This window comes from Urocampus carinirostris, chromosome 5 (assembly GCF_059441175.1).
Source record: "Urocampus carinirostris isolate Australia breed hairy pipefish chromosome 5, RoL_Ucar_1.0, whole genome shotgun sequence".
Taxonomy (NCBI): Eukaryota; Metazoa; Chordata; class Actinopteri; order Syngnathiformes; family Syngnathidae; genus Urocampus; species Urocampus carinirostris.
The window spans coordinates 33,210,676-33,225,441 of NC_142353.1; the positions used below are offsets into that span (position 1 = coordinate 33,210,676).

The following is a 14,766-nucleotide window of genomic DNA, read 5'->3' on the forward strand; positions in this document are numbered from 1 at the left end:
CATTTCACACATTAGCCACATGCTAATGCTAACACATGATTTTAATTTATAGCAGGGATCTCAAACTTGCGGGCCAATTGTGGCCCACAAAATGACAGTCAGAGGCCCTTCGCCTAGAGAAAATGTTTCATGGTAATGCAATTTCGATATGGATGCTACCTCTGCGCTAATTTTTTAAGCAGCACTCAAAATAAAGACCAATTCACACAGAAGTGTGGGCACTCCGGTTGTAAGGTGATGTGTAAAATAGAGGGAACAAAAGCAAGGATTTTTTTTTTGACGTTTTATGTTTTTTTTTTGTATGCATATAATATTAGTGGGGCAGCACGGCGGCGCAGTTCTGAGGTCATGAGATCGAACCTCCTGTGTGGCGTTTGCATGTTCTCCCCATGCTTGCGTGGGTTTCCTCCAGGCACTCCGGTTTCCTCCCACATTCCAAAAACATGCATGTCAGGTTAATTGGCCGAGTGAGATGTCTGTCCCTGTGTGCCCTGTGACTTTCCGGCAACCAGTTCATGGTGTCCCCTGCCCATTGCCCAAAGATAGCTGGGATGTGCTCCAGCACCCCCGTGACCCTACTGAGGATAAACGGTGCAGATAATGGATGGATGGATAATAAAAAGTCAGTAATAAAAAGGGCAGATATTTCAAAATGACTAATCCAGTTTTTTGGTCATTTCTTTTGCATGAATAGTTTTTTGCCAAAAATTGCAAAACAAAAATGAAGCCAACAAGGAGATGTTAATATATTAAAAGGGCATATTTATTTTCTCTTTTTTACTAAGAGAATATTTACAGAGAAAAAGAGTGCATGTGATCGCTGGGCGCGGGATGCAGGTCGCTCTGAACGCGGAAGTGGGACTTCCGTGGCGAGCGATGGCGGTGTCGGGAACGGAAAAACGGGTCAATAGCCGACAGGAGAGCAAAAACGTGGTCGGGGTCCTAAGCCAGGAAAGGAGAGTAGACGTGGTCGAGGACAAAAAAGGTCGAAAGCCGGGACAGGAGAGTAGACGTGATCAGGATCAAAGACGGGTCGAATCCAGGGAACAGACAGGAGCAAGAAACAGGTTGGAGTCAGGGTCAAAAAAAAGGCTTGCCTAGTGTAAACTGAGGTTCGCAGACGGACTGACAACAGGGGACAGATAGGAGTGGGTTTAAATAGGGACAGAGAGCCAATCAGAGTCCGAGGCAGTTGGCGCCAAAGGAGCGGGCTCAAGTGATTCACATCGGCAATCATGAGAGTTTCGAATGAAAAAAATGGAAAAAAACAAGATGCTGTTATTTTTAGAAGATAAAAAAATATTTCTTGTTAATTTTTGCATGAATGGAATATTTAAAATGAAAGTGCAAAAAAGCAAAAATAAATTAAAATAATCTTGCATGAATAAAATGCTTAGAATGAACTAAAAAGCAAAAAACAAGATGGCTATTTTTAAAGAAGAAAATAAATCGATTTCTTATCGATTTTTGCATGAATGAAATGTTTAAAAGAAAATAAAGGCAAAAAAAAAAAATAATTTTGCTATTTCCAAAAGAGGTGTCTCCATTTTTTTGTCTATTTGCATAAATGGACTGTTTACAATGAGAAATTAAAGGAAGACATAAATGCTGATTTGGCTATTTTAAAAGGACGTTCATCCATTATTTGTTAATTTATTTTGCATGCGGAGTGTTCAGAATCGACAAAAGTACAAAAATGAAGCCACAAAATGAATTGCTGCTATTTAAAAATATATTTTTTGTCTTTTTTCGCGTGAATAGAAAAAAAAACGTTAAAGAAGAAGGAACCTAAAAATGGGGCTTTATTTTTTTCAAGTCGCATTGAAGATGTCTCATCTCATCTCATCAGCCGTACCGCTTATCCTCATTAGGGTCGCGGGCATTGAAGATATGGTACATACAAAATATACAGTTAAACTAAGGGACGATAGATTGTACATAACTAGACTCGATTTTAACTTTAAAAAAATGTTTTCTGTTTTTCCACCCCCTCGCCAATAGAAATCTAAGTATAAACATCGCGCACACAGATGAAAAAGAAGCCAAGCTGATGTCTTTCAATACAAGGAAATTATTATTGTTATTATTATATACCTGACCATGGTAAAAAAGGGGGTGCAAGAACAACGGATTCTACAATGCGTTCTGACGTGTTTTCCGACCCAAGCAACTCACGTTGAACGTCACTTGTGCTCGTTAACTCGCTAACTTGACTAATGGGACATAAACGCAAGAGAGCGACAATGAAAATCCGCGATAAAAACATCAAGCGACTGTTGTGGACCATGCAGCAAAGCGGGTCCGTTTCAGCACCAGGACCAGATGAACAGCACCACGTGAGATGAATACCCCCGCCCCCAATTCCTCTTTCAGTGTGTTTTAAACATGGTATTTGAAAGTCAGTGTACGGTATTTGTCTGGCAAGTCCGGTTGAAAGCACGAGACATGCAATAGACAACATTTTTTGTCTCTTTTGCATAAATATATACTTTTTTTTTAACTAAAAAAATGGAGGTTCAAGCCGTTTAAAAAAAATAGATCTCAATTTGTTGGTCACATTGTGCATAATTATGTTAACAATGAAAAAAGTGCTAAAAAGAAGCAAAAAACTGGTGATGCTTTAACGACATAAATCCATTTTTTGTCATATTTTTGCTTGATTTTTTTTAAAGTGCAAAAATGAAAGCACGCTATTTCAAAGTCACATGCCCATTTTTTGTCTGTTTTGGGCAAAAATAAAATGTTTACAATTATTTTTAAAAAAAAATGCAAAAACAAGGCAAACTATGAGATCCTGAGATTTCTAAAACGTGTCTTTCCATTCATTGTCATTTTCTGCATGAATAAAATCTCATCTCATCTCATTAGCTGCACCGCTTATCCTCAGTAGGGTCGCGGGGGTGCTGGAGCCCATCCCAGCAATCATCGGGCAGTGGGCAGGGGACACCCTGAACTGGTTGCCAGCCAATCGCAGGGCACACAGGGACAGACAACTCGCTCGCTCATTCACACCTAGGGACAATTTGGACCGGCTAATCCACCTGAAATGCATGTTTTTGGAATGTGGGAGGAAACCGGGATGCCCGGAGGAAATCCACGCATGCACGAGGAGAACATACAAACTCCGCACAGGAAGTCCGGTAGCTGGATTTGAACCCACATGTTTACGATACAAAAAGTGCAAAAAAAAAAAAAAAAAAGAAACAAGAAATTAAATTCTGCTTTTTCAAAAAATGTCTTTCCATTCCTTGTAATTCTTTTGCATGGATATGTTTATTTTAAAAAGTGTCCAAAAAAGAAGCAAACTGATTAATATGCTAACATTTTTACAAATATGTTTGCGATGTTTTGGCATGAATAGAATGTGTACAATGAAAAAGTACAAAAAATCAAGCCAACAAATGTTAATACAGCTATTTTAAACAGACATCTGTCCATTTGTTTTCATTCCTTTGCACGAACAGTGTTTCGAATTAAAAAAGTGCAAAAAATGAAGCCAAAAATGGAGAGCTTGCGGTCTGAAAAATATGTATTACCATTTCTTGTCCTTTATTTTGCATGAAAAGAAAGCTTACAATTAAAAAGTGCCGAAAAAGACAAATTTTAAAGGACGTATCTCCATTTTTGTCATTTTTTGAATGAGTAGAATTTTTACGATAAAATAATTGACAAAAAAGGCAAAAACTGAGATCTCACTTTTGGTCATTTATGCATGAATGTTCACAGTTAAAAATATAGAATCCACAATTTGAAGATAGGTCTTTTCGGAAAGGGCATTGACGATATAGTAAAATAAAAATTCACATAGTTTAAATACATAACTATAAATTGTGCATAACTACACGCTATCTAAACTTAAAAAATATAATTGTTTTCTGTTCTCAGCCACACAAATGGAAAAGTATAAACGACTCGCATAGAAACAACAGAAGCTGGCAAGGATGGCATCCTCTCATCCTAGCTGATGTCTTTGTTACATACACCTGACTGTCGTAAAAAGGGGGGGGGGGGGAGCGGGAACAACGGATTCCACGATGCAAGTTGACTTGTTTTCTGACCCAAGCAACTCACGTTTAACGTCACTTGTGCTCCTTATCTAACTCCCTTGACTAATGCGCCATAAACACAACAGAGAGACAATCAAAACATGCTGATAAAACCGTTGCGCGCCCGCCGCGCACCATGCAGCAAAGCGTTTCAGCACCAGGACCAGAAGAACAGCTCCACGCCGCCGACACATGCACACAAAGCGGGGTACTCACCCCCGGGAACGAAGAGCAAAGTGTGCAGGATGAAGAGCAGCATCCTGGTGGCGGGGTACCGGGTAGCAGGGTCTTCCCTCCGCCTGCTTCCGAGTCTTTAGTGGGAAGGAGCCGCGATGCAGCTCGACGTTCGCCGCTTTACATTTTTACATTCTCCATCCTCCCCCCCCCGACACACCACCCGCTCTCCTCCCCCTCTTTCTCTCTACCAAGCTCATCGACCAGCTGTTGGCGCATGACGTCATCCGGACGACGGCCGTGCGCCGCCTGCCGGTTGGCTGAGGAGGGAGGGAGCGTCTTATTGGTTAGTCCTCCGGGGGAGAGGCGCGCGCACGTCAATTGCAGCAGCGCGGTACGTCGGGCACGCGCACATAGGCGCTGTTATCTTTATGGTTTGGGAAGGAGAAACAGAGGTGTCAGAATATTGTGGTCAGGGTATGTTAGTAAAACGTCAGGAAAAAAAACTCATATTAAGAGCTACCCAAAGCTGTGTGCGTGGTTCGGGGTGTCCATAAAAAGTTAAACATAGAATATTTTCTCTATTATGTACATACCTGTCAAGCTCCAGGGCTCCATGCCCTTACAAACTGTCATATTTTCCCTTACAAATTAATCTTACACCATTTTTTTTCAAACGTGCTTATTTATATAGTTTAACATGTTATATTGTACATGTGTTTCGTTATGTCATACATCTCATCTCATCAGCTGCACCGCTTATCCTCAGTAGGGTCGCGGGGGTGCTGGAGCTCATCCCAACAATCATCGGGCAGTGGGCAGGGGACACCCCGAACTGGTTGCCAGCCAGTCGCAGGGCACACAGGGACAGACAACTCGCTCGCTCATTCACACCTAGGGACAATTTGGACCGGCCAATTCACCTGAAATGCATGTTTTTGGAATGTGGGAGGAAACCGGAGTGAACTTTCTGAATAAAATGAAGGCTTAGCATGTGAAAGTACTCATGCAAATACTCCTCCATTTCCGAATGTATCTAACATTTTGAATTTAAGACACTCATGCCCCATCCAGGAATGTCCCCAGCAGAGTCATTTTTGTTGAATGACTATATGCAAATTATTTAAATAAAAAGTATTTTACTTTGAGAAACAAAAAGTGTACAATTACCCAGCTGGTATATTTTCAAGATCATGAATTGTACTCATAACTGACAATATGATGACATCAAACCTCAAAGCTGCATTTTACAAATATCTTATTGTACTTGGCATGGTCTCATCTCATCTCATCTCATTAGCTACACCGCTTATCCTCAGTAGAGTCGCGGGGGTGCTGGAGCCCATCCCAGCAATCATCGGGCAGTGGGCAGGGGACACCCTGAACTGGTTGCCAGCCAATTGCAGGGCACACGGGGACAGACAACTCAGTCGCTCATTTACACCTAGGGACAATTTGGACCGACCAATTCACCTGAAATGCATGTTTATGGAATGTGAGAGGAAACCGGAGTGCCCGGAGAAAACCCACGCAAGCACGGGGAGAACATACAAACTCCGCACAGGAAGTCTGGAGCTGGATTTGAACCCACGCAGGAGGTTCCCAAGACATGAACTGTGCCGCACATGCGCTAACCACTGCGCCACCGTGCTGCCCTTATGTCATACATATTGTCAATTAACATTTCGGCAACATTCTTTTAGACGAACGAAGAGGTCTTTTGGGTCAGAATTCTAGATGATACACAGGTGTTCAAATATGTATTTGCAGCTGTATCACACAAATAAATCGTTAAAAAAACATGCATTGTGATTTCTAGATTTTTCTTTTTAGTTTATCTCTCTTACAGTGGACATGCACCTACGATGAACATTTCAGACCCCTCCATGATTTCTAGCTGGGAAGAAAAGCGAAATAGTAAGGTGTTCAAATACTTATTTTCTTCACTATAGATAGAGAGATGTATGGAGAGAGAGCTGTATAGAGACAGAAATGTATAGAGAGATGTCTAGAGAGATATATAAATGTATATATGGAGATATGTATAGACAGAGACCGAGAGAGAGACAGACAGACAGACAGACAGACGGAGAGACAGGCAGAGAGAAAGAGAGAGAGACAGACAGAGACAGAGACCGAGATTCAAACCAAGACAGAGACTGAGACAGAGACCGAGACCGAGAGACTGAAAGACAGAGAGACAAAGACAGAGAGATAGAGATGCAAACAGACATTGCCAAAGTAAACAAAGCTATTGCGAACGTGGAAAATGATAAAAATAATTCAAACTAACGCACACCGGACTTCAGAGTTGTCCTTTGTAGTGTGCAACGTAAAAATGCTTTTAAATGAAATTGTAATCCTGTAAAATCATCCTCATTTTTACAAAATACACCTGTAACTTGATGACATCTTTCTTTGTATCCTGATTTTGTAATGCCGTTACAAGTATTCCATTACCCCTGCTTATAACCAGCAACATTTACTGGCTAACAAAATTTGTGAGTTTTCTTTCGAAGATGACGACAGCAAGATGACACGCGCTGACAAGTTTGTCGCAGGATTCATGGTGGTTAGCTCAAGTATTGATTTTAGTAACCGTTCAAACCGCAAAATGTCCTCGACAGGAAAACAGAGTACCTCACACCATTGACTCACGTTTCGGGGAATGACAAACGGGGGAGAAAAGTGAAGGATCGCGTTACATTGCGCCAGTTTACGTCACCTTCTCTACGTTACGTATGCTACTCACTGCTCTTATCGACCCACACACAACAGAAACGCATGATGTAGTCATCGTGGGGCTTTTCCAGGGCACGACGAGGCACTCTAAAGTAGGGGGTGTCAAACATACGGCCCGGGGCTAGATCGGGCTCGCCAACTTTTTGAATCCAGTGGCGAGAAAACGCTGAGAGGCGCAAGAGAAAATAAGCCGCAATGGCCTGCAGTTTTATATATGACTACTTGTAGTCAAAACCAGGCCAAGACACTCCCAAACCAACAATGGTTGTATATGCTAACTACCATTCATCAATCAGATCAAATCAAATCAATTTGTAAAGCACTTTCCAGGCAAAAAATGGACACTCGAAGGTTTCAGCATTTGCTGCTCAAGTCAGTTCCTGTGAGGATGCAGCAAGTAATGTATCTGCGCTCGATCAAGGAAAGAAGTCTGAGATCCATCTTTCTATTTTGCACATCTGTTCAGCTGCTCCTCTTGCACTCTTTGCACTACTGTATAGTACTCATAGCTATAATTATTTAGTATATTATTTAGTATTTCAATACTCCAACTCAATACTACATATTTATATCTGTACATTCAAGGAAACTGTGCGGGTCCGATGTATCGACATTTCGTTCTGTATACATGTGTACAAGATTGACAATGAAGTATATCTGAATCTGAATAAAATTCTTGCTCCCCTCCCCACCCAACAACCCAAAACACATCATAGACAGACACCTTATTGGTTAAAATACATTTTAAAAAAAGAAAAGAAATAGTAATAAAAATGTGATTATTGCAAGGCACAGACTAACCATGTGAGGAAAGGGGCCTGACAACCATTGCTGCTGTTTAGTTACAAATGAAGTCATGGAAATGAAAAGCAGAAAAAATACTTTTGAATCATTATTTAAATCATTTTTACGATTTGCACTTAAATGAGTATTTGTGTGCCATTTTTGTCTCTTTCCAGTTTGCACGAGTTTCCATGAGTTCAATTAAAGAGACAGTGTGTAATATCTGATGAGAAGATGGCACTGTATTTTGTAGAGCAAGTAAAAACCAATGAAAATATGACAAATTATGTCGCCTTAAAATGACCAAACCCCACTATTTTTCCCCTCAGGGTTTTACAAAGAAAAAAAAGGAAAAGAATAAAAAAAAAGACAAAACAGGAAAAAATATTGAAAAATTAAATAAAACAGAAATTAAAAAGGATGAATAAATGAGGGGAATTGATTTCATACTCTCTATTGCAGGAGCTTCTTTCTTCATCTATTTCTCTCAGCTTTGAATTTCATTGGCAATGTGTGTCATGAAAATAAAGGCGTGTTTATTCTATTCTTTTCTACTCTATTCTTTCTAAACTACTAGTCCGGGCTCTGGCACGGGTGATTTCTCTGCTATGTGGCCCCTGAGCTAAAATGAGTTTGACATCCCTGCTCTAAAGCAAAGAAAATCTGTCCATTTTATTCAAGTTTTTCTCGGTGTCCCATATTCACTCATGGCCAATGATGAAACGCTCTTACACAGACAGACTTGCTAAAGGAAAGATCCTCTTCCAAGATTGAATAGGCATTGATGAGAAAATTTGCAATGAAGAATGTTTGGTTATTAAAAACTTGCATACATGCTTATAGGTTCAGGGTTGGTTTATTTTGACTATTAAATGTTTGCATAGAACAATGCTTCAAATACTAGGTTTGGTATATTTTGACTATTGAGCACTTACAAAGTAGTATGCTGCTAATGCAAGGGTTGGTTTATATTGACTATTAAGCGCTTACAAATAAGAATGCTTATGTTGCTGGATATGATTTATATTTACTATTGCTTATAATGTTAGCGTTGTTTACATTGGCAAATGGATAATTATAATAATCGTTTTTAAACGCTTGCAAAGGAAAATGCTTATAATGCCAGGGTTGGTTCTGTTTTCGCTATTGAGCACTTGCAAAGAAGAATGGTTATAAAGTCAGGGTTGGATTACCTTGGTTATAGGTTGCCTGCAATGAGGAATGCTTGATTATTAAACGCTTGCAAAGAGGAATGGTGATAATTTCAGATTTTGTTTATTTTGGCTTTTGATCAGGAATGTTAAACGCTTGAAAAGAGAAATGCTTATAATGCCAGGGCTGCTTTACTTTGACTATTGAACACAATCAATGATAAATGCTTAAATACAAGACGCTTGCATAGAAAAATGCTTGTAACCCAGGATTGGTTTACTTTGGCTATTGAACACTTGTAATGAGGAGTGCTTAGTTATTAAACGCTTGCAAGGAGGAATGTTTAAAATTCCAGTGTTGGTTTACTTTGTCTATTAAACACTTGTAATCACGAATGCTTAAGAATTAAGCACTTGCAAAGAAGAATGCTGATAATGCTGTGGTTTGTAATTTTGACTATTGAACACATTTTTTGGTAAATCTGAAATAAAGTGTTAATATGATTATGAAATGTGAGTATTACATATCTGATACTGGTATGAGCTTTGCTGCAAAGGCCAATACCATAAAATATGGCTGTTATTGGCAGAGATACCTTGGTACCAGTATTTGCCTAACCAGGGTTTAATAGCTCCCCAATCAGACCGGATGAATAGTCATAAAGCTGTCAAATTAGGCATCAAAATTTATGAGCATACCCTGCCTTCTTTAGGTTCAAATTACTTCCAGCGTCGCTTTAATTGAGCAGCAAAAAATAACGACAGTTTGATGAGACGAGAGCCGACGCTTGAGGGAAAAGCCACAGGTATTGCCTAACGTTCCGAACCCTCCAAGAAGTCGACTCAGAAGCGCGGAGTTATTTTGAGGTTTCCGACGGGTGACTTGAAAATGAGTCATAATTGTTCTGAGCAGATTCTGTTCGGGAGCGAACGAGCGGCTGTAGCGGAGGGCATCCATTAAACATGACGCTACACATTTAGCGAGCAAATATGAGCACATTTCTCGGCTACGGATGAAACCGTTAGTTCTTTCAGACTCTCCAGCGATTAAAGCCACATTTTAGGCTTTAAACTCAAAGCCTGAAAATATTTTTTAAGAATCAACAACATGTAAGACACAATTGTTAAGAGGAACCAAATTATTTTAACATTTTATATTATGATTACAGTACATCAAAAACATTCAAATGTAGGTTTTGCAAAAACATCAGCCTCCTGTTCTCAACTGACTACAAGTCCCCTGATGAATTTTAAATGATCCAATGTCGACCTAAATGTCTAACAATGACAAACAAAGTGCACGCATGACTTATTAAGTCTAAGTTTAAATGCACATGCTCTGTGATGGGCTTAGAGGTTTGTGTAAAGAGACACTTGAGAACATAAAGCATTATAAAGACCAAACAATACACCAGGCAGGTGTGGGATAAAGCTGTGGAAAAGTTCAAAGCAGGAATAGAATGTAAGAAGTTAATACAAAATTTACACAACTGCCCTGAGCACCGTGAGCAATAAGATCAAAATGGAGAGAGCATAAAACCACAGCAAACCTACCAAGACCTGGTTGTACCTCTAAACTTCCAGCCTAAACAAGGAGAAAACTAATCAGAGAAGCAACCAAGAATGCAATGATCAAATTGGATGCACCTGCAGGCAGGTAGGACAATCTGTACACAGGACCACTATTAGTCATACTCTGCAAGAAAGAAAGCCTTTTCTAAAAGAATACTATAAAAAGGCATGTTTTTTATTTTTATTTATTGCAAACAAGGGTATTGATGTATTTACTTTTGGTGCAGACGGTGCAGAGCAGAGAGAAGTGTTGTGTGTGCATATCTCTACCCACCCCCACCGCTTACCCAATCAAATCGCTCTGGGTGCTTGGCTGGCATTTCTGCCCGATTACTTTTTTTCTGTGGGTTTTTATCAATAAGTATCTCAACAATGACCCCTAAATTATTTAATGAGCTTCCATTAAAGGATTCTTTAGAGACGTACAGCCAAAACAGGACCCTTTGATGGGACACTTTGACTGTAAACTGTCGTGGGGAGCAATGTTCCCTCTAAGCTGCGCGCATGCGCAATGGCACTCTGCCCAGACCTTCTCAACGCACAATAAAATCTATTCAGCGCATAAAAACCAGGACTCAAAAAAGGAAAGATTAATTCCCTAATGCAGTGCATGCAGGTAAAAACAACGCAGGTCGCCTCTGTGTTTTAAATCCGGTATTTTGAAGTCAATATCAACATGAGATTGAGTAAATAAAAGTCTACACATGAGCTGGAGCAGGGGCGGGGGTTATGGAGATCTGTTGAAATAGTGAATGCACCCCGTACATTCAGTGGGTTTCTGCCTGTCAAAAGTGTGTTAAACATGATTATTTTTGCTTGACTTTGGTTATAACTCAACTGGCCATTTTTACTTATTTTGTGTTGTCAAACGTCACAAGAGTCTGACTGTTAAGAGTTACATGAAACATTTTCTCTTTCTCGGGTTTATAGGTTGCTGAAAAATCTGGTGTTCCATTCAAATATGTTGCAAATATATTGAATCAATCTTTTAGCCAACACCACTACCACTAAAAAATGTGATTAAATTCAGTTGTGTATTGTGCAACCAATCAGCACAGAAAATAGAGAAAAGTGATGACCAACAATCCCTAAGGTATCACCAGAAACATCACAACCACAGAGAGCTAGAACCTGTCACCAAATATCTTGGAGCTGCCATATCAGATGAGGAGTCACCAGAAATCATGGCCGGGAAAGCCACACTTGCCAGAGTTAAACCTATCTAGAGTGACAAGAAAATAGGAGTGAAATCAAAGATAAAGCGCTGGTTACTTCCATCATCCTCTATCCTTGCGAGACATGGACTCTCAGAGCAAAACTGGAAAAGCAAATCCAAGCCATGAAGATGTGATGCTACAGGAAAATTCCAGGCCTCATTCTACTTGGCTCATGTGACAAAAGAAACAGTGTCTAACACCGTCAAATAGTGGTATGTTCACGTCACAAGATCATCGGGATTAATCAAGGTTTTTCTCAAGGACGCAGTCCGAAGGAGCAGGAAGAGAGAAAGACCGATGAACCGTGATTGTGCAACAAACTAAAATAACATTAGTCAATTATTTCAATTTTGAAAAACCTATTATTGTTGTCAGATTGGGATAAACACTGCTCAATGTTGTTCCTAGCGATGTTCCAAGGCTTTGTGTGATTGCTCAGACCCGTGGAAGCTCAAAGGGAATATTGGTCGGGAAAATGATTTTTATCCTGGACTGAACCATTCACATCATCAGTGCCACGTCAGCTATGCGCGCTATAGACTCGACTCCATGCTTGTCATATTTGAAACACTACAGATGAGATTGCATGAGTGTAATTTTATCTCCGGGCCACGTGTATTCATGGAAAGAGCCATATGTGGCTTGCGATCCATATGTTCCTGGCCCCTGTGTGGGGCAGAAAAGCCAAGCACAAAAACTACTCCATTCTTCTTTTTCGTCTTTGAGTTATGTTGGCGGCAGACCCAAAATACCTTTCCCCGTTTTCTCTTAAAAGTCTCCTTTTCATTTCCACTAGATTATTGGACTACGTACGCCTTTGTTTCGTCAGGAGCACATTTTCCCTTTTTTCCGATACGACAGACAGAACTGATCACCGCATTCCACCCCGGTTCATAGAACTTAGGCCATTCGGGGACGGACTGGGGTGTCGCACAATGACTGCATCACCCTAGCCTAGCGAGAGAAAGGTGTCACCTTCCCCAAAAGACGGAATCACACATTTTAGTACATCGTCACTGCCTCTTTAAAAAAATATGTTCACCTGACCAGAGCTTGTTCTCTATTCTTACTGGACTCGCCCGCGCATCAATTGTGTAAAGCGCGTCAGGCAGACCGCGCCAGCCTGTATAGCGGCCATCTAGCGACATGCGAGACCTATGCTGCAAAAATTTGGAGCTCTACGAAATTCAATCAAGACGCTCAGCTTTCAGGGTGACAGTTAAAACTAAACATCATACTGTTGATTTTTGGGGAATGTATTAGCGAAATTAACCTTCTTACTGATTCGATTTTCCCAGCGTCCCTTGTTTTTCTTCTTGTTTCTTGTTGATTACCTGCACTAATAAATTGTTTTGTTTTAGATTACTCTGCCTGGCTTCTTGGTCCCTACTCTTTCTGGATTAGTAATTCATATCAGAATTCCAAGAACTCAAAGTGATGATTTAAAATTTAAATTAATTTGTAAATTGTTTTTGACTCTTCATACAAGAAAAAGAGAAATCTCTAATCTAAACTTCCTAGTGAAGCGCTAGCTAGATCTAGAGGCGAATTCATTCACTGGTCACACTAAAGAATAATTCTTTTCAACGCTAAATATATTAAAATTAAAACAAAAACTCCTACACCTGCATTTGTGGAAAGATCTGAAAAATTATGTGCACAAACAATCACCATCAAACCTTAAGGACCTTGAGCTGTTTTTAAGGAAGATGGGCAACTTTGTCTATTCCAAGATGTTCAAAACTTAAAACATACCCAAAAATACTTGCGGCTGTGATCACAGCAAAAGGAGGCTGGGCGTTACGTGTTAATAGTTGTCCTTTTAGCACCATGAATAACAGACTGGTAAAATATTTTCTATAGGCTGTTAGCCGCTGAAGTTTTTTATTGATATCGTTTTCAACCAATTGCAGGCTTTGCTTTACGGTCTACAGTTTGCATTAGCCTATACGAGCCTGTATTGCTAAAAAAAATAACGCCTCCTTTACCTCCGTATTACTTTGGTCAATCGTGACCGATTCAAATGATGATCCACACATTGGTTAGCCAATGAAATTTCAATTTATATTGATATAAAGATGTACATATTGTATTCAAATTAGACCCACGCCAGTAGTGATTCATTTTTACGCGCAATCATTACGCGCAAGTTTGCACAACCGTTGATTGACTCCCGGGATGAGAAGTCAAACACTTACAACTCTTTCAAAATGTCTAAAGAATTGAACCAAGTAAAACACACGGATGCAGATTTTTCTGCTGCGACTGGTAGTCTACAAATGGCCACTTTTTGAAACGCCTATACCCACCATTAGAAAAATGTGTAAAATACAATGTTTAGTTTGTTTCATTTGTCATCAAATTTCACGAGGTACTCGGAAAAGCTTCCAGCTAAGATGCCCATGCTACCCTCATCTGCAGGCATTTGATTGCAAAAATAAGCGAGAATAAAAACCTTTTACTTTAGTGTGTTCTAACTCAGATTATTCAATGTTAGTAGCACTTGCAGTGATTGTTTGCGTTTGCGACAAAACTTCAGTGTTCACTTTTGAAAGAAACCAAAAATCCTTGGTTCTCCTCAACTTACCTTCAGAGAGAAAAGAAACAATCCAAAACAGTTTCACTTCTTTTTATGAAAGCAACACCATTTTTTCCTGCATTCAAATAAGTGAACTTGAGCAATTACCATAAATAGGAAACTTTTCAGCCTCATTCATTTCCAATGACCTCCTCGGGGTTATCTGAAGAGGGAGAGGGTATGGCCGGTGAAAAGCCTTTAGAAATTGCTGCAGACGCGGTGTGTGGGTGGCGTTCGCACTCACCGCGCCACGGGGTCCGAGTTATTTCTGCTGTCAACAGCCAGAGAGGAGCAGTCGAAGCGCCACACTTTGCATTTCCTAACACAAATGTCACAAGCACGGCACCAAATGTTACCTTGCAACAGATGAGGGGCGTATTACAGCGACGTTATCGTGTAGAATTCAACTAATTATCAGACCAGAGAACGCTTTGATACAAATTCACTTCGCTCCATCTTCACCACCACGTTCTGTCCTGTGAGCACACAAGATTTGCATGATT

General features: G+C 40.1%; 1 protein-coding gene across 1 annotated transcript in view; it reads right to left on the reverse strand.

Moving 5' to 3' along the window:
• Positions 1-4,500, reverse strand: part of tmem8b (transmembrane protein 8B) — a 78,415-nt gene extending 73,915 nt beyond the window's left edge. Inside the window, exon 1 of the mRNA XM_088336478.1 lies at positions 4,263-4,500. Coding sequence (XP_088192604.1) covers positions 4,263-4,305 — 43 coding nt within the window. The 5' untranslated portion in view covers positions 4,306-4,500. The remainder of the gene's footprint in view (positions 1-4,262) is intronic.
• Positions 4,501-14,766: the final 10,266 nt, after the last annotated feature.